Raw genomic sequence first — 20,871 nt, forward strand, 5'->3', positions numbered from 1 at the left:
GAAATCTAATTGTTTTGCATGAGACCTTTTCACTCTGCTAAAGTCCTAATGTTGGTACATCAGATGGTGTCTAATAAAAGAAACGTTAAAGCAATCACTGCATGGAAGAATCTGAAATTGTAATGCCTGGTTTCAGGAGAGATTTGTAATTAAGTGATTGTAAATTAAAGCATAAATGTTTTTTGTCTTGAACAAACTCATCAAAAATCTTTTTAAATTGAGTAATTTACTCACAAGTACTATCCTGTTTTTTTTTAAATGATTCTCGTTCTTTAAATAGTGGTGATCAACATGACCATCTTGGCTTGTGTACCATTCCGAGGAAACTATTCATTAATTTAAACAGATGTCGTGGAGTCATATGAACAGTGTGGCACCCAGAGCTCTGTGGAAGTGGTTTCAAACCACTTGCAATAAGTACAATATGTGAGGGAAAAGATATGTCTGTTCAAAAAGAAGCACATATTACATAACCATAGTGCAAGCCGTGTGGCAACTTCATTTCTGGACACTGAAAAATGCTTAGCCTAGAATGAGTATGTGAATGAGAGATTTGTATGCATAAGATTTTTATAATAAGTACTCTGTCTACATAATCAGGCTTGTTTAGCACACTCACATTTCCTCTTTGCTCTATTCTTAGAGGAGGAAATAGATGAAGAAGTAAATACAATCTCTTATGTAAAGGAGGATGAGTATGCTTCTACTCCTCTCACTTCCCCACCTTTTCCAATTTTAACAGGAGCAAAAACACAGCAAGAATGTTAGACGAATATTATCCATTTAGAAATTGTCTAGGATGTAGCTATGACAGAGCTCAGTCTTCAATTTTTCTGGTAGCGTTAAGGGGTTCTCAATCCATCCTTCTGCTGTGTCTGCCAAACTGTTGAGTTTACTGAGAGGAAAAGTTTTTTACTATAAGCACAAAAGTTTGTGATTTATTGAAACAGGAAATCTCACAAGCTAATTCAGAAAAGTGTATTGTATTCAGAATGAATGGTAGTAGTTTGTGCTGTTAACACTAGCTACATTAATGAAAATTAAATCTCCACACCAAGCCATTTTCAAATGTATCAAATTTCTGTATGAGTTTGTAGGAAGATGTGATTGAGACTGTATTTGATATAAAGCTGACATTCATTTATCTGTGTTGGTAGAATGGAGATAAAATCAATCAATAAAGAAAAGGTACTTATTGAGATTTAGAAACATGTCTAAATTTTGGAGGTCTCCTCAAGCAGTTTAATTAATGAGTTTAGTGCATAAATATTCTCATTTTTGTAAGAATTGACTGCTCAATTTTCAGAAGAATAAAAGGACAAGGACAGCAAAATGTCCATTGCATTGGTTTGTGAAGGGGAAATTGAATCAGATGGTCTTAGTGTATTCAGCCACCCATGAAATATATAGACTGTGAGAACAGGTTTTGTAGTGTAGCTTTTAAAATTCATGCAGTCAATGATATTTTAAAAGTCTGAAATTAAATGAAATGTTCTGCTTCCTCAGGTTATTTGTCATAAGTGCGAGCCTAGAAGTCTGATTATTTTGTAAATAGGCTGCCATACAGTCTGGATAACAAAGAGTGTGCAGGGACAGTGAGGATGGGACACTCAATATTGCTGAAGATTTTCCAGCTTCTGATGTCAACACTAGGGTGAAGAATTAGACAGAAACAGAAGTTAATATCAGTCTGCAAGTTCTGTTTATAACTCCACGTGTGTGTACTGTGTGAACATATTCCAACCAATATATTTTCAATATGTGAATGTAGTTCCTAACATTCTGTGCCCTTGGATATTGCTGGACCAGGTGTGGATGATGTTGATTGAAGATAAACTAACCAATCTGTCTCCCACTAGTGCAGAGCCTTCTCATATTTAGTAATGTAAGGCTAACCTTCACCCAGGTTCTAGGCCTAACACTCTGTACCCCAAAATTTTCCTCACGAGGCCAGCATTTCTCTGCATTGACACTCAGCCTGGTAGTAGGAGCAGCCACCTGTCCATCTGTGATCTTGGTTGTGAAAATGGACTGACTCCTGGCCTCTTCTCTTCCTGCAGACTGGTGTTTGCGAAACTGAAGCTCTTAATGATAGCCATAGAATACAAGTCGGAGAAACGCGAGAGCAGGTACGTCCTGTGCCACCAACTTTGGAAGTTCTCGAATGCACTGTCAAGAATTTTGCCTGTTTTTTTTTTTTTTTTTTCAGAATGAACATATCTATTGTTTGAAACATTTCAGAATGTAATTAGCATGCCGTCGCATTGCAGCATTTCACATAGAACTGAAAGGGACTTATTTCTGCCCCCTTCTTCCCGAAAATTAACCCAAGTCAGAATGTTTAGTAAAAAGTGCAGTAGGACGTGTGTCACATATGTCTCATCTCCAGGAGTGATTCTGCTTACGGAAAAGCTTACAAGTTTTGTGTTTATAGCATATCACTTTTAATCAGAGGTCCAGCACACACTATTGAAAACAGAAAAGTGGAAAACAGATGTGATATCAAAATTCATTATGGCCATGTGCATTTTCAAAATACAAATTTAATTTAAATTAGTATGAGAGAACCAATTTAGATATGATACAGGATAAACAAATATAGGGTAAACATAATATTTAAATAAAATTTAAATATCTGTTCTGACAAAACTTACATGAATGACATAATGAAACTGGAAAAGATTAATTTAGCCTTGAAATTATCAATTGGCTTACTATTTTTGTTAACCAAAAAGAAAAAAAAATCATTATTTTTAGTACAGATTCACAGATGGAAAGTGTTTCTTGCATTTTTGTTTTTGTGCAAAGGTTCATAGAAACATGATTGAACATTGGAGTCAATCTTCCATTAACTTGTCCTTTAATGTTTTAAACAATATTCATTTTTATGCAACAAAAATGTTTTAAATGTTCTCTGCAACATGTGGAAGGTCATATAAAAAAATACAACAATACTGACTCCAAGAGGAATTTGATTTTCCTCTTTCACTATTGTATTTTGTACTGCTGTAGCAAACCTGAAGTGATACATAGTAGTTCATCTTCTTTTTGCCACTAATTACCTTTTTGTGGCCTAAGGGCACTTTTGAGGAAAATTGCTTCTTCTCACAGGAGAACCAATTCCATCAATTGAACTCATTCTACATTTTCTCAGGTTTTGAAAGTTTAATACTTAGTATTAACTTTCATAAATTGTCTCTTTAAAAAAAAAATCTATAAAACCTGTGTTAGACATTTGACACGGAAAAAGCAGTGTTGCAACTATTTATGAGTATTTCCATGCCCTATAGTTGATTTTGCTGAATTCTTCCAAATGTTATGAAATGTAATGTGAAGTGGTGTATGTACTATTGGATATAATTTTTCTTCACACTATGCTGATTAAAAAATTATTTTTTTATTACTATCAGATTTTTTATGCTGTATTTAACTTTTTTTGACTCTTAAATTACTTTTCCATTGAAAGACTTCATTCTTCATTAGCTAATGTAAAGGAAACAATCTATTCTTCTGTCTATGAACAATTTAATCTTTTGCTAGAAAAAGGAAAAATACAATAGTAACGGCAGTGGAACAATTTACCAAATTTTGTGTCTTCAGTATCAAGAAATATTTGGTTTCTGTTTTTCTCCTAACAAATATTGGCCAACTTTATATTGCCATTACTTCAGTTGTCATTTACTTACGTAAGTGCTAATATTGCAGTCTTTTACAGTAATAATAGATTGTTCTTGGCTTCCATATCATTCTTTGCATTAACTTCAGTGGGAGTTGGATTGAGTTCTTAATCAAAAGGTGATGCAGAGGATCCCACAAAAAGTAAAACAGTGTGATACAATCATGTATTTCTTACCTAAAGCCACACAGGTAACAGTTTGCAATAATTATTATAGTAGGGAAAAAAAGAACCTAAACTTGCTGGAAGCAATACTAACTGAGAGATATTAACAGCTGGATTTGTTGAATATGTATGTAGCAAGAGGAGGGCATATAAGGGAGCTATTCACATTTTCTTATAACCCTGATCCACAGCAATATCTGCTGATTTCATTAACCAGTAATAATTTTATAGTCACTGTTTGATCAATCACAGAGCTACCTGCAGCATATCATTACTGTTCTTCTTGTTCCTGTGCTCTTCAAATCAAATATGTTAACTAGATATTTGTGGTTTTCTCATCCTTTTGTCAAACCAGAAGAGTAATGCAACAAAAATTCAGTTTCTCACCTCCTAAGTATACTTGCATTTCCATGCATCTTATTAAATGAAAAGGTGTGGAACTAAAATAAAAGTTAGAATTACACAGTTTAGAAGCACAAGCTCTTTTTGAACATTGGAAATTTGTCATTTGTCAATTGTGTTTGTTGATGCTGACATTGGAAATACTTTATTCTGCTCATATCCAAATTTCTTCCTGGTAATTCTTCATAAAGGTGAAGTGGGAGCTGACTATGGATATTCTTTTAAGCTTTCAGTCTTTATGAGAGTGACAAAAAGTAGATACATGCTGATTTATTTTATAATTATATTTGCATTCATGTTTTGTAGAACTATTATGGAAGATGTTTTATATCATTTAAAATTTAGAGAAACAAGGTTAAATATAGCTAAAAATTTAGAACATTATGTAGATGTCACCCTTTCACTAAGATCTAATATTTCCTGCCATAGCTGAGGTCTCAAAACAGTATTTTAAGAAGGAAAGGAAATTTTCAAAGCAATCTTTCTATTTAAAGGATGAGAAGATCTTACTTCCAACTGTTGAATTTTTGTTGCTAGTCACAATGAAATGTCTATATCATTAAATTATATATCGGATTTGTTACTTACACAGGGAGTTTCTGTTCAGATTAGTTTCATTTGCCTTTGCATTCAGAGCTAAAGCAGTGAACGAGATTCAGGAGTGTATGCAGCTCTAAGCAGTAGTATTGTAAGGGCATTCTAAATTTCCTAACCCCCTCTATAAATTTTCAAGTCAGTCTTAAGGATAAATAGTAGTCCCATCCCATTGAATGGCAGACTTTTATTTGATTGTTAATATCTTCATTAGATATAGAATGACATAAATACTAATTTAACTCTGCATGGGTTTTTTTTTTGTCCAGGCAGCCACCTGGATTCTAGTTTTCTAAATCTTTCTAACTTGCAGTCAAATTCTGTAAACTCTACTGTAGGGAATTTGAAATCAACAGTAATTAAAAATTATCAGAACTCTGTCCAAGCTAATATTGCTGTACATGTTAGTGGCAGGTGAGCTTCCTGCCTGCAGATGTTTTTTTTCTTTTTATTTTTCTGACTACTAATAAAGCTACACTAAACAGAAAGCACACCTTGATAACAAGTTTTGTCAGTTTAAGTAGGTAATTAATAACAATTATGATTTTGCAGAATTGCTCAAAAGCCATTATGCAAGCCTAACTAGAAGTAATATAGTCATAAATATGATAAATGCTTATTATTTTTCATATCATGGATAGAGTATCTAGAGTATATTTATTGTTTTACACAACTGCTTCACATTAAGGTATCTTAAAGATTCATTAAAAACCCCATGATTAGATTTCTTTTAACCTTTGCATTTATATATTTAATAATATTTAAATTATTTCTCAGCTATCAAAGAAATTTCTGAATTTACAAAACTCAGTTTACAGTGTTTCTGACTAGCTACTAAAGTCTGCACTCTAGTAACTCCAGCTCACGATATGAGTTAACCATTCCTTCATCTCTAATTGGTTTTTGGGAATGTTGTAACCCATGATTAAGAACAGGAAGCACTTAAATTATTTTTTGTCTCCCTGATGCAAACCAAATACTATCACTTTAAAAATGTTCTTAGCTTATTTGAAGAGGTTTTGCTTTTTTTTTTAGAAAAATGAAAAGGAAACATGGAGAACATGAACCTGAAAATATCCCAATGTTAAATATATAGCAAAAAATAACAGTTCAAAATTCAGATGTTCAAACTCCTCATCTGAAATCCCTTTTAGAGAAATTTCTGCCTTCCTTTTCCCCCTGTATTTTTATTCTACGTAACTAAGCAAGAAGGAAAGCCTAACCAGGATTCTTCCCTCCTGCTCCCCGTTTATAGTCCACGTGTAAAATTTTCTCTTTGTCTATCCATATATTTGTTCTCATTCTCAGCAGAAAAACCTTTAAGCCTTGAAGACTTTTAAATAAAGGGTTTTTTTGCTTTTGCTTTTGTGTCAGTTGATTTCTTATCAAAGTGTTTGATTTGCAATTTTTTTCTTGTCGTTTGCAGAAGCCGAAAGCGGTATGCCCTCTTCGTTACCTTTCCTTCCAACCTCAATCCTACCTTCACTCCTTCTAACTTCAGGACTAATTCCTTGCCAAGAACACAGGAAGATAACATCTTTGTCTATCTTTCTCTGTATATACACACACATATATACCTATATATATTCATCTATCTATGTGTGTGTGTGTATATATATATCTGTTTATATATTTATATATGAGCCCCCAATCTCAAAGGAGGAGAGAGAGAGCAGCATTTTGTCTCTCCAGTGTTTCTTGTGACTCACGCACTAACTTCTTTGCAGGAAGTACAAAATTAAACAGGATTCATTTTTTAGGCTTTTTTTCCCCTTTGTGGATTCATTGGTGTATCAGATTGCTGCATTTGAAAAGCAGGTTTCACTGTTAAAATCTCCTGTCCTCATTTTGACTGTATCATGACGATGTATATTTCGTCTTTACCAGCCCTTGTGCTGCCATGTTGTTTTCATGTTCACACCTTCATTGATGTCCTTCTTTCCCCAGAGTCTTCCTTCAAAACACGTCTTACAATACAGTAGTTCATGTTCTCTTGCAGTCTCATTTTTCATTAACAGCAACCAAATACCTGATTCTTTGCATTTCTGGTCCTGTTTTGAGTCCAGTTCCTCATAATACAGTACTCATTAAAGTTTTTGTACTGTTCCAGTGAAAGTGCCATGGATAGTTTGTATTATATGTCACATTCATTTTAATGACATTTATTAACTCATTTAAGAAAATGTTACTGAATGTATTTTTTTTTCAGCTTTGTAGTTTTTTTTGAGATTGCATGTTTTGCATTTTCTTTGGTGTACCATGCTGTGAGTCCCTCTCTAGTCTACATTCTATCATGCTGCTATTGGTTTGGATGAAGTAAATAAGGCATGCTCTTCCATATCCTTGTCTCTCCTAATTTCTCTTCCCCTGACAGCTTATTTTTTTTTTCCTAATTGCTTATAGCAGTCTGTCTGACTGTTAGTGATGGTCTTTGGAGACTATCACTGCTCTCATTGTCCAGACATTTCAATTTCTGTCTTCATTCTACTCTTCAAACTCTATTTTCCGCGTCTGTTCTGTTGTGTGTGTTGTATTTGTTATGTGTATTTAGGTTTTGGTCTTCCAATAGTTTCTGAGTAGATGTGTGATAAGAGAGGTGGCTTCCTGTCAGTTTGGCATTATTGATATGATCCAACTGCAGAGAAGTTACTGCAACACTTAGCATCTTCAAGGATCTGCAGCTGTTGCACCTCTACTTTGCTTCTTGCTTTTAAGTATATCTTATCTTGTGGTGAAGGCATGGTAATGCTGGCATGATGAGCAATATGAAGAAGTGTTGTACCAAGTGAAGTTGCTTGCTCCCAGAATAAAGTATATTGTTCTGCCTCATTGTACTGATAATGAATCACTTCTGGAACCAGAAGGAATAATTTAATTGTTTTCAAGTGTATTGAGTTCACTATCACTATTAAACTAGTTTGGAGTATGCCCAAATAAAATTCCTCATGCACATCCTGTACACCATGACTTAGGTGCTGTTGTAAAAATCTTAAGTCCTGGGAGCAACCTTTTATATGCTTGTAGTAATTAAGCTTTAATATACTGTAGCATGTAATGTGCACTGTGTCTTTTGCCTTGTATTCTTTTCAGTGTCTTAGTAGATTTTGCTATATAGAGCAATATGGAGCACTATGAATTAGTGTGATAGAGCCCAGAAGAAAGAAGCAATACTTATGAGTTACAATTAGTGTGAAAACTGGTATGTGCACAACTCCCACTATGAGATTTGTGCATTTACATTCACAATCCACTTCAACCCTTCAAAACATACCCTGAAACAAAAAATATTATTTCCAACCACTTCTATAGTTGGATGAATGACATGGTGTGTTTTAAAAGGCGATTATGCTAATAGTGGTACTTTTTATCTGGACATAGCATGAAACAATCAGAAATAACAGCTGTTTTTGTTTAAAAGAATAATAGCTATAGTAAACAGTACCACATAATTTTGTTTTAGATAATGCATTTATAATACCGAAACAATATTAAATCTTCCTGATTACTAGATGATATTGCTACTATTTGAGTTGCATGGGGAATGGTACAGTACATATACCACAAGATTTAAAATGGAATTGTTACAGCTTTTGTCATTTGTTTAGTCAAAATTTTGGTGTTTGTGTTTCATTTATTTCAACAATTGGTCTTTTCTTTTTTTTAGAATACGGGGATGGGAGTCACTTGGGTAGCCATACAGCTGAAAGCAAACAAACAAAAAAAGAAGTAGGGTTACTAAATCAGACAGTTTTCCTTGATGTAGGAATGAACTGTTCAATTGGTCTCTGATAATGGGTTTCATCACACCTGACTTTGTCAATCAAAATGTTAAATGTCTAATCTCCTATTAGGTGTCCAGACTTAGTCCATAATTGCAAGGGAAGAGAGAGACAGTTCTTAAATGCATTAGAATTCGATCCTAAAATAGATGAGATGAATCCCACCTTTAGTGCTGTTTAAAATGTAAAGGTGAAAGTAAGACCAAACAGGAATAGTACATAACAGAGGCCTGGATTAGGAAAATCCTTAAAAGGCCTCTCCTGGTTCATGTCTCTATTAGTTGACCTTATCTGTGCTTTCAGTTTTCAGTCTTCATGCAGCACTGCTAAAATGTCACTACCCTTGCATATTTGCTGTGCTGTACTTACTGGGCATCTCCACATGCCTTTGCCAGCTCAGATTAAAGACTTTCACCCCACTGTTCCATATTAATAAGATCCCTCTCTTGTTTTTCTCAGAGAAGGCTGACAGTTATGCACATCTGAGTGTCAGCTACTGTACTACTATGTCTAGATTAAGAGTTCAAAGTTCCATCCATTCACAAGTTTAGCAGTAGTGGAAGCCTCCTCAGTTTCAAGCTGTGCAAAGCAAATTGTGGAGCCATGCCACTTAGCAAGTGGCCTACCACTAAATACATACTGCATAATGATGGTTCAGACTCTGACACTGACTGGTTTTTTTTCCATGTAGTTCACTTAGAAGGTGGCTGAATATTGTAGAAAGCTACAGGAAATATTTTTCATCTCCTATTGAAATCTTTTATATGCTGGTAAATTATTAGATGTAAAGTTTTAAATATTCTTGTAATATGAAAAGATATCAGCTTTCTATAACTTTGTAATAGTGTTTTAGACCAAGAAACATAATTTGAGTGAAATATGTGTGATATTTGAAAGCAGGAGACAAAAATCACCTAGCAGCAGAAATGAGTAAAAAACAAATAGCTGGAGGAATTATTCCCACCCCAAATGTCAGTTCACAAATTGTCTTACAGTTCAAGTCTCCAATCATTAGGCTCTCCATCAAGTATCTTTACATTCAAAAAACATAGAAGATACACAATTAGTAAAGGAAGCCTTAGCTTACTTTTAGTGGTTTAAAGGAAGATATAGTATGGTATGCTTTAGCTAGGTCAGAATGTTGGTGTCTTGTGCAGTCAGTCATCCATGCACTACCAAAAAAGGTATTGAGCAGCACTCATGTTCTGGAGTAGTTTCAGGTAGATAAGAATGGATGAACAGATATTTTCATGTATCTGTATTTTATTGAAGGTAGTATGTATACTTAAAACATCAGAAAGATACAATCCAATAAGTAAGTTGAGCACAATTAACACACAGTGAGAAACATGAACAGGTATCTATTCTCCCCTGTAATATGAGAAAGTCATCATGTCCAATCTGAAATTTTCATTGAATAATCTATGTAAAGAAAACCATAAACATTTGTCTACAATTTCTGTGACCTTGTTTGAGTTTTTTGGTTTTATTTGAAACTGTGTATCTCAAATGTGCACTGATTTCCATTTGTGTTTCACCTAATATTTCTGTCAGTCTGGGAATGCATTATCAGCTGTGTAGATTATATTAATGATTCTTTCCTGTGCTTTAAGTGTTCAGTGTCAGATTGGATGGGGCTTTGAACAATCTGTTCTAGTGTAAATTATCCCTGACCATGACATGAGAGTTGTAATTAGGTGATTTTTAAAGGTCTCTTTGAACAGAAACCATCCTGTGATTCAGTCTGTGATTCCTAAGAGTCCGACTGAATTCAAGGGTGATATCCACATTTTCAGTGTGGGACATTTTCATTGCTCTTAGATGCATGATCCTACATCTAGTCACCAAGTGAATCTTCTTTAGCAAATGGGGTAACCTTTGCAGATAAGTGTAAAACACAGGTTTCCAGAGTGCTTATTCTATTCCACAAGTGGCTTCCTAATTGTAACATTATCAAAAAGTAATGGAACTGACTTGTCCTAAGTTTATGGTGGTGAAGTACATTAAGTTCCCATTGAACACATTAAGTCATATTTAATTTACATGGCTTTAACTGCCATGTGTTCTAAAAATTCATGTGTGAAGGAGCAAGCAATCATGTGAGCCCTGTCATGAAAGGTTTTGTCCTGAGGGATGTATTTCTGGAATTTCAGTTGTTAAAGAAATTATGATGACATGTTTTTAAGCTTGCTATTACTTGACTATTTTTGTGAGATAACATAAACTAGAAGTGTTATAAATTACGAAGTCTGATCAAGATCTTACAAGTTTCGAAAGTTCTTGGCTTTTCTTGCTTGGTTTCATGAGCTGATTTAGGAGATAAAAAAACAAATTGTGCTTTATGTTAAAAACATGTATTTGGAAAAATCAGTGTCATTTTCATTAATATTTTTTTCTGCTATGTGGCACAGAATGCATCTGGATTAGCTATATATATTGCTATTAAGCCTCTCGAGTTTGTTATTTTTCCCCTTTTCCTCTGTAGCCTTGGATAGATATAAAAATGAGACATTAGCTGCAGCTGTCTCTCTTAAAACTCCTATTTAGTTTACCATGTACTTGTATTCTCAACTGTGGGGATATATATGCATATTTTAATATTGAAAAAACACATGCATCTCTAAATAACTGATGGATGCATTTTTCTTGGAATACTCGGAAGACTGTTTTGTTTTTCTCTGTGCTGTTTGTTCCCTACATTCTGTTTTCATTGAAAACATTTCCCTTGCTGTATATATTAGAGTGAGTGCTTATCAAAGCATAACTTCAGCTAACAACACTACAGGTGTCATAAGAAATAATTCAGTTGCACCTTTAAATAGCAGTATATTTAATATATCCATGGGGCTCAGTACAAATTGCTCATGATTTTGCTCTGGTGTGTATATAATCCCAAAGCTTTATGAGCTTTTTCTGTAACTCTTAGCCAGTAGCAGTGATGGGGCAAATTAATTTTCATTTCCAACAGAAGATTTTGCTGCTGGGGTCATACTGCATTACCTGTGATCACATCTATATTTTGTGGTTATAAATACATTGTATTTGTGAAAAGAGTTATATGTGAATGAAGTATAAGATCTGACAAAAATAAAGTCTATGCGCTGACCCATGTGAATTGATTTAATGTGTCTCAGAAAACCTTGAGATACAAAATCATGCTCAATACATTGCATCCTAAATGAAGCCAGTTACTTCCAATTTAAGACCATGTTCCATGCATCTCAAAAAAACTACTTTATTTCTTTATTATTTCATCAAATTTTAGGTGTCGTTATGAGAAGTGATCATTTACAGATCTAATGGTTACCTCAGTTTGTGGAGTTTGGGTTGTTGAGGTTTGGGTAGGATTTTTTTTCTGCTTCGGTGTGGTTTATCTATATCCAAGAATTGTATTGGGAAAAAAAAACAGCCTAGGTCTATGTAAAGAAATGTGTTCATCTTGTTTCACTGAAAAGCTGTAACACTTATGTGAATTAAGTGAGGAAATGAAAAATATTTTTCAGATAGCGCAGTACCATTTGTACCTAAGAAAAACAGCCAACCCAAATTATACTACAAGACCTTACATATTTTATAAGGAACAGTATAGTCAATACATGAGATTAGCCTCTATAGAAGACTTTTTTAGTTTAGCAGCTAAATTCTTAGTGTAGGTTACTACATTCTAGAGGGCAGGGAGGAGGAAAGGTGGAGACTAAGATGACCAGTAGAGCACTCTGCAAGTGCTGGTAACTACTTTGTGGGTTCAAGTGACAAAAGCTCGTACAGGAAAGATAAATTTGCCAGCCCATTTTTGACCTGAGTAACTGGTTTCATATGAAGAAATTCTTATGTAGTTGTTTCTTTTTGTTTTTTTCTTTAATCTGTTATATTCCATCTTAAACCTGTGAAAATGCATTTTAAAACTGCATTAGGTAGAAGTTTACATTGCAACTGCAGCCATTAGGCCTAATTCACTAACAAAGAAATACTGGATGTGACACTAGATGATACTAGTTGATGATGGATGATACTAGTTTAGCTGTGTAACTTTATTTCATCCCATTTATCTATGTGTGTAATACAGGTCTTACTTATACCATCACATTTCATTTTTTGCAAATATTAGTAAAGTGTGCTGTGGAAATGAACCTGCTTTCTGTGGTGACACCTTCCAATTCCTGTAGTTCTCTCCTTTTTATTTGTTGCAAAGCTTGAAACTGCGACTGAAGCAAAGGGAAGGATATCTGGGTAGAGGCTTTCTTTGAGATTTTATTTCTGTTCTAGCCTCTGACACAGGCTATCTGTGTGAGAAGGAGATAGTAATTTAAATCAAACTTTCTACAGCTGATTAAGTATATTCATTATTTTGGGATTTGGAGGCTGGGCTTTTGGAAATGCTGAGCATTCTCACAGCAAAAGCTCCTAGAAAGTCTATATGAGCTATGCAATGCTAAACACTTAGAAAAATTTGGCCTGTAGGCATCCAAAATTAATAAGTACTATATCTCATAGTTACTTAATCTCTCCTCTGTAAAATGGGGTAATACTATATCTTCATTCTTCCTGTCAAATAAATTAAGTGTTTATGAATCTTTTGCATGCTGCAGTGATGAACATTGCAGAAAAACACACAAGAAAAATACCCTGCTGATTTTCAAGAGAGATAAATTACAGGAAGCCATGCCTGAAGTAATGGCAGTAAAACACCACTGAATGAAGTTTCAGATTGTGAGAAGGAAGGCGTTTGTGGGTATTAAATTAAGAACTGTATCATAGGGTCTACATAAAGGGGGCTGAAATATGACTTCATGACCAACCTTTTACTTCTGAACTCACGAGCACTTTATTTTGTGGCCTGTATATTCTTGTCATAGGGTGTTGCAGGCATGTGGAATTACACAAAAAAATGTGCACATTATTAATCTTTCAGATATATTATGTTGTCATACTAATTTATTCCATACTAATGTGTAGGGAATACTTAACATATTGAGTAAGAGATGTACTGTGATCCATTTTCCCTCCTATCAATAGCATGAAAGACTTTGGACCTTCAAATTTTAGTAATGTATGTCTGTTCAGCATTGTGCTTTATTTATTTTTGTGCATATTTACTTCCCTAAAAATCAATTTTTCTTAGATGGACAAGTGTTTCAATTCCTTTGAAAAGGAATAGTAGTAGGTAGTCTTTATTTACTCTAAATTTCATATGCATACCATTACTACATTTTGAGTTAGAAAAGCTGAACTTTAATAAAAGATGAAAAAGAGAAAACTTCTGAAAACTATGTTAAGTTTTAGAGAGTCAAAAGCTACAATATATTACACATGAACAAAACTTACTGGAGAATATATTTATATTTATATCTGTCTGTATTTTCATATTTAGCTTGGTGCTTTGCAAAACACCTTACCTGAAGTCTAGATTTAAATTATTATGAAATTAAAGAAGATATATTATAGACATGGAGTACCTCACTTGTTGATACTACTTCCTTTGTCAAAGTTAGCTGAGGCTCTTCTGTCATGGTGGTTGGGTTATTTTTGTTCTTTCATGGCTGCATAGCAGTATTTTAAAAATTTTCTATTCATTTTATGTTTTTTCAGCTGTCGTGACTGGTTGTCTTGTACCATTCCCCTTGAGTGTATGTGTGTATTTATTATTTTAAACAATAACACTATATGTCCAGATAGGGGTCCCATTAACTTTCTATTTAACTAGAAATTGGCAAAAATTTGCATCAAAGGGTTTAGTTTCATAAGAGATATTTTTTGTTGTTATTGAGCCGTGGTTAAGGGTTTTTTCCTTTTCACCATATTGTGAATTGGTCACCACTTTGCATGACAGAGCAAGCAAACAGCAATGCTCAGCTTCACACTTCACATTTCTGAGAGGACTTTGTGTAGTCTATAATTAAAACAAAAAGATAAGAAAACAGATGTAAGCACTTAGATTATGTGATTACAGGCAGAGGCATTTGACTGTCTCAAAAGAAAGTTTTTGTGAAACGCATGTGAAACTCTTATTTAATTGGAAATATCAAGGAAGAATGGCTTAAAATTTCCTTGCAGCCTTTCCTAACTAGTGGGTCCCCTATAACAGAATCAAATAAAGCTAATTGGGAAGATGCAGCTAAAATTAATATAAACTTATTGTTTTGTTGGTTTTGTTCTTGTTTCACTGAGCAGTATATTAATCAATCCTGGAAACCACGTCAAGATTCAAGAAGGTACCTTAGGATTCTTCATTGCAAGTGATGCCAAAGAAGTAAAAAGGTAATGAAAATGTTTTTATCTTTGAATAGAAACAAACATATTTAATTTCAGTTTTTTTCTTAACATGTAAATGCTTCATCTAATTATCATTATCATCTGTTTAATAATTTGCAGGGGGGGGTTGAGTTGTTACTCCTGAACTACCTATTTCCATGTAGTTTTCCTAACTATTGTCCTAAATACCAAGTAACTGAAATTTGCAGCAGTTATGAAAAGAAATAAAGAGACTGGTTTTTTTGGGTTTTTAAGTCCTCCTAGAAAATGTGAAATATTTTCATTTGTTTTCTCTATACTTATTGTGTCTCAGAGGAATTACTGTGAGAGAGGAGGACAAGGATGATAGTTCTGTTAGTTACGGGTGTAGAGGAGTTCTTATCTACACAAAATTTAGCAAATTCTTGATGCGAGTTAGCTTCTGTGTTCATTCTGTAATTGCATTAGCAAAAGAATACTTATGTTCTTGTCTTTTTTTTTACTGGAACCACAAACTCCACAGCCTCATAACAATATTTCAAATTACAAAAGTGCATTATATCCATTGCAGACAATTTCACAGGCTCAATGTACCTGGCTGTGCTCGATTTGGGATGAATGAAAAAGTACTGAGGACCAAATGTGTGTACTCCTGTTTGTTGAGATTATAGTATGCTCGGAAGGAGCAAAAGAGCAATGTGATAAAATAATTTTTCAAAGAAAAATATTCAGTGCCCCTATGATTAAAAAAAAAAAAAGGAAAAAAAGGAATATTTGCAGCTGAGTGCTTCCTCGTAATTTGTATCTTTGTTATGAGTCATGCAATCAGATTTTTCCAGCTGTTCTCCATGAGTTTGGTATTTTAACTAAATCCTGTACTTGAAATGATAAAGTATTCAAATTATACCCTTTATTAAGTTAAAACTTTTTAGGATTGAATATAGTGAAATAATAACTAACCATGCATATTTGCCATGCATTCTAAAAGAAAGTCAAAACACCAAAACAGTGAAATTAAAGAACTTCTATTTTTCTTGAAAGAACTGAGACAGATTTTGGCCAGGTGACACGTACAGAACAGGGCAGCAGTACTCCTGTCCTGTCACATCTCCAGCACCATCTCTGGAGCGTGTGCATCCTGCACTGCCTCAGGGACTCTGCCTTGCAGCCTTCAGTTCTTTTCCTCTGTGCTGCTTTTCTCCACTTGAACATCCAAAACTGTCTGCACACTGCTTTACTGAGCTGCTAGTTTTCTTTCATTTATAAGGCATTTTACACTCTGCAATGAACTTTTTCTCAGACCAAGTAAAATGGCATAGTATTTTTAACTACTAAGGTTAGGGAGACATTAACTGTTATTAAGGAGTTTAGACAAATTTTTCACATCATTCATCTACCACGTTTTATTTGATAGTGAATGTGAAACAGATTTCAAATTCTGCCTGGCTTTTGGCAGAAGGCTTTGTTTAGAAATATTCTGCCTCCCTTGCCACATTTCTTAGCTGCTCAGTGCAAGGCAAATGGTTATCAGATGTGTTTCTACTAACAAAGCCAATTATGAAAAGTGTTAATTTCACCCTTTGAGCTATGAATCAGATTGAGAAATATGTTCTAAAATTGAGGTCTTTTGGAGGGGAAAAATTATTTTTTTAATAAAGCATAATTAAACGTGTTTTATACCTGAAGTGCAAATTAAATTATTCTGGCTTTGTTAATGAAGAGAGTTCAACTCCTTTTAGCTAAAGTTATTCATATTTATATATCCCACAATGAGATATAACCTACAATGTTCAATTACTCTTTCTGTTAGAATCACTTTTGCATTTTTAGAAGAATAGTTTCCCATAAGAAGCAATTATACCTACAAACAGTTATGCCTAGGTAAATAGCTTCACATAAAATGTTAACTGTTTAAATATAATACAAACTACCTGAATTGCATCTTCATTATTCCTTGTTCATTTACATGTTAGCACGAGTGTTGGAAATCCACATTCTTCAAATCTGCTTAATTTACCCCAATTATCTAGAATAATTTTATTACAGCAATAACTTCAGGTATTTATTCTTTACTTTGAACATAGGATTGAAGGTACTCTTTAGGACAATTGTCCTGTGCTGAACTTCAGAAACATGGTCTCTAACAATCACCAATATCCAGTTCATGTTATGAAGTTTTTGTGATGGATTATTTATGGTAGTTGATTCTTGTTTACCAAAGGGGCTTTACAGCTGGACTGGAGAGAAATTGTAAAAATTTGAGGCAGTTTTCTCCTCCTGGCTTACATCTTGACATCCACTCATGGTTTGAAAAACATTTTCTTCTCATTTCCTTGGAAGTAGTTTATTTTCTTTTTGGTGGAATGTGAATATCTTGAAGACCAGAAACTTTCTGCAGCAAAGTATACATGCTCAGAGAGGGTGTTTTCCTTTTACATTTTGTATCTTGGAAATACTAAGGCAATTTCACAGCCTGAAAGAGTTTCTGTAAGTTTCTTAGAGAAATAAAGTGTGCTATGCTTAGGACATATATATTCCATTGGTAGCTTCATGTTATATTGATTTTAGAAATGTTAATAGCATTCAGTAAGGTCTCCCTGCAATTTTAATTTGTATTTGAACCAATATGAAGCATTGATATCATTCATCTCTTCTATGCTAGACCTGCTATTTTTCTTTTGATGGGTCACATAACTGCAAGTATAGTTCCACCTGCAGTGGCCATGCTATAGTTAATCTAGAAGAAATAGTTGTAATCATCCTGGCTGCAGGGCCAAAGGCTGTGTTTAATCAGAGGCTGTATATAAATATTGGTGTGGTTTTGGTTTTTTTCATATTTTGGACTGTAGATAGTTTTGTTTCAGTGGCCTCCTAACTGTTGTAGCAATCTAACTATCTCACACTGTCAGCTATCTCACACCCAAAATATATGGGTGGTTGCAAAGTGGGGGCTTTGCCTCTTACTGCCAAATTGTATTGAGAAATATGCAGTAAGAGGGGGTAGAGAAGATAAGCAGGGAGCTGACCTATTCTGAGTGTGGACAAGTGCAAGGAAAATTCATAAGATTAAAAAGTATATTTCATTTGCTGTGCCAGCAAGAATCTGGCTAAACTCTAACTGTCCTGCTAGAGTCCAGCTGGGTGATCCTCATGAAATGTGTCATGGCAGCCTTACATGACGTGTTGACTTGGCAGTCATGATTGAACCCTCCTGTGGGCAGTCTGATGCATATTTATTAAATTAGAAATTTTAGAAAAACTTTTGAAAAGTTTGTCCTTTCTCACTTCCATATTTCTCCTTGTGCTGGCATGGGGCATCCACAACTTCCCTGTGCAACCTGTTCCAGGGGCTCACCACCCTCATAGACAAGATCTTTTTCCTGGTATCTAATCTAAACGTACCCTCTTTCAATGTAAACCAACTCCCCCTTGTCCTGTTTCTACATGCCCTTGTAGATGCTCTTGCCTCTGATTACCTGTAAGTTCCCTTCAGATACTAAAGGCCACACTTGGATCACCCAGAAGCCTCCTCTTTTCCAGGCTAAATAACCCCAATTCTCTCAATCCGTTTTTCTAACCATCTTGGTGCCTCCTCTGGACTGACTCCAACAGGTCCATGTCCTTCCTATGCTGGGGACCCCCAGCACTGCAGGAGGGGTCTCACCAGAGCAGAGCAGAGGGGCAGAGTCCCCTCCCTTGTCCTGCTGCCCATGGGGCTTTGGATGCAGCCCAGGACACGTTTGACTTTCTGGGCTGTGAGTGCACGTTGCTGGCTCCTGTCCAGCCTCTCATCCACCAGCACCCTCAAGTCCTCCTCAGCAGGGCTGCTCTGGATCTGTTCACCCCCTGGATTGATACTGGGGCTGGCCCCAACCCTGCACTTGCTCTTGTTAAACCCTGTGAGTTTCCCAAGTGCCCAGTGCCTAAGCTTGTCCAGGTCCCTCTGGATGATAGCCTGTCTTTCAGGTGTGGCAAAAGCACCACTCAGCTTGGTGTCACCTGAAAATGTGCTGAGGGTGCACTTGATGTTTCTGTCTGTGTCATTAATGAAGGTATTAAATAACACTGGTCCCAGTACAGATCCTTGAGGGACACCACTTTTTACCAGTGCCTGGTGGGACTCTGAGCCATTGATCACTACCCTCTGGATGTGACCATTCAACTAATTCCTAATCCACCCATGGAATCCATCACTCCAGTTTGGAGAGAAGGGTGTTGTGGGGGACCATGTCAAAGGCTTTACAGAAGTCTGGATAAATGACATCTGTAGTACTTCCTTATCTGCTGATGTAGTCATTCCATCATAGCTGGTCGGTCAGGCAGGATTTTCCCTTGTGAAGCTGTGGTGGCTGTCTTGAATGACCTCCCTGTCCTCCATGTCCCTCAGCACAGCTTCTGAGAGGATTTCTTACATGATCTTTCCAGGCACAGAAGTGAGGCTGACAGGCTGATTGTTCCCAGGGTCATTGTTTCTGTCCTTATTTAAGATCAACATACAATGTTGACCGTACAGTAATGATCGAAAGTACAACCTGAAAAATTGGCACAGGGTGCTAGATAGTCTTTAAAAAAAATCACCCTGGTATAGCTGATAAGAACAAAAAATTCTTTTTTTGTGACAAAGTTCATTAAATGCTCTTTTTTCTCAGATGAAAAACAAATAAACTAATACACTGTGGCATAGTTATCATACATTCTTCCACTTTTCAAATAAAAGTGTATTAAAGGAAATACTAATTTGGAGCCTTATGTTTGAAATTAATGCAACAAATATTTCCTACTTTAAATGTCCAAACCTTTGCAAAGAATAAAGTAAATTAGCATTGGTCCATTTCCTTAATTGGTCCTTGCAACAAGATGAAATATGGGACTGATTTCATTTATATGGATTAAGAAATGTGTCAGTTTTTCCATTCTGTCTCTCCAGGGCATATTTTTACTGCAAGGCCTGTCATGATGACATCACGGATCCCAAAAGGATAAAAAAATGTGGCTGCAAACGGCGTAAGTAATATTTCTATCCCTCCCTTCCTCTCCTTTTCATGAACTGTTCAGCCCTGAAGAATACCTGTACATGCATTTACATGTTTTACACAGTGGTACAGAAAAGCCAAGAAACAAATGCACAGCAACATAGTAAGTGCTGTTTGGGTTTCTGAAGTCCACATGTTTTTGTTACATTTCAAACGACTCACACCTGTGTCTTTGTTAAGAAGTAAAGTCCAACACTAACGAAAACTGAAGAATTTAGTCAAGCTAAATCCAACTGTGGAGGTTTCTGAGTTAAGAATTAGCCAACAGTGAAGTTTTTCTCTCATTCATAACATGCAGATTCTGCAAGAGAAGAAACTAGGGAGTTATATTTTATCATATAGCTACTGAAATATTTTTTGTTGAAATAAATGAAAAGTTTTACTGGAGGAAAGGGTAGTCTGGAAGAAATTAAATTTTAGCACCTCTTACATATATCCTTTTAGCTGTAATGCTAATATTAGGTTTAATTAGGTTCTTAAACTGTTTGGACTCTTTTTAATGAAGGAATAATTGAGTGTTTGAATAGAGATGAGACTTTGCATCTGAATTTCCATAAATATGGAGCAATCAGCATTTTACCCATATATACTTTGAAAGGACCTTTTTCAGGAGCTATCACAACTACACTTCGACCAAAGATGTGTTTGACCCATGCATATTTGTAATACCAATAGCAAAATTATTTAGGAATCAATTTCTCATTGAATATATAAATATTTATGTGCATTCCATGGTAGTCTGCCATGAAGAAGATCATTCAGTTTACAAGTATTGATTAGGTAAATTGAAAGATCTCAGAAGGGTTTGATCATGCCTGTTCTACTATTACTTTTAAAAGGGAAAAAGCTCTCTTATTTATAGCTTGAGACTGCGTTATCAGTGGACTATTATAGAGGATGGAAGAAAGCCTAAGCTGAACATTCTTTGCCTTTTGGAGTACCTGAAATCGATGAAGTCTTGAAGATCATTTTAAAAAGAAAAAAAATTATC

General features: G+C 35.1%; 1 protein-coding gene across 50 annotated transcripts in view; it reads left to right on the forward strand.

Moving 5' to 3' along the window:
- Window positions 1-20,871, forward strand: part of KCNMA1 (potassium calcium-activated channel subfamily M alpha 1) — a 424,339-nt gene that overhangs the window by 297,851 nt on the left and 105,617 nt on the right. For 26 of the 50 annotated variants that reach the window (XM_038141591.1, XM_038141590.1, XM_038141595.1 and 23 more), the window contains 4 exons: window positions 2,061-2,129; window positions 6,264-6,275; window positions 14,788-14,874; window positions 19,775-19,851. In XM_038141591.1, the coding sequence (XP_037997519.1) occupies window positions 2,061-2,129; window positions 6,264-6,275; window positions 14,788-14,874; window positions 19,775-19,851 (245 nt within the window). The remainder of the gene's footprint in view (window positions 1-2,060; window positions 2,130-6,263; window positions 6,276-14,787; window positions 14,875-19,774; window positions 19,852-20,871) is intronic. The other 24 variants (XM_038141592.1, XM_038141599.1, XM_038141605.1 and 21 more) reach the window with 1 other exon arrangement.

The sequence above is a fragment of the Motacilla alba genome, chromosome 6 (assembly GCF_015832195.1).
Source record: "Motacilla alba alba isolate MOTALB_02 chromosome 6, Motacilla_alba_V1.0_pri, whole genome shotgun sequence".
Lineage (NCBI taxonomy): Eukaryota > Metazoa > Chordata > Aves > Passeriformes > Motacillidae > Motacilla > Motacilla alba.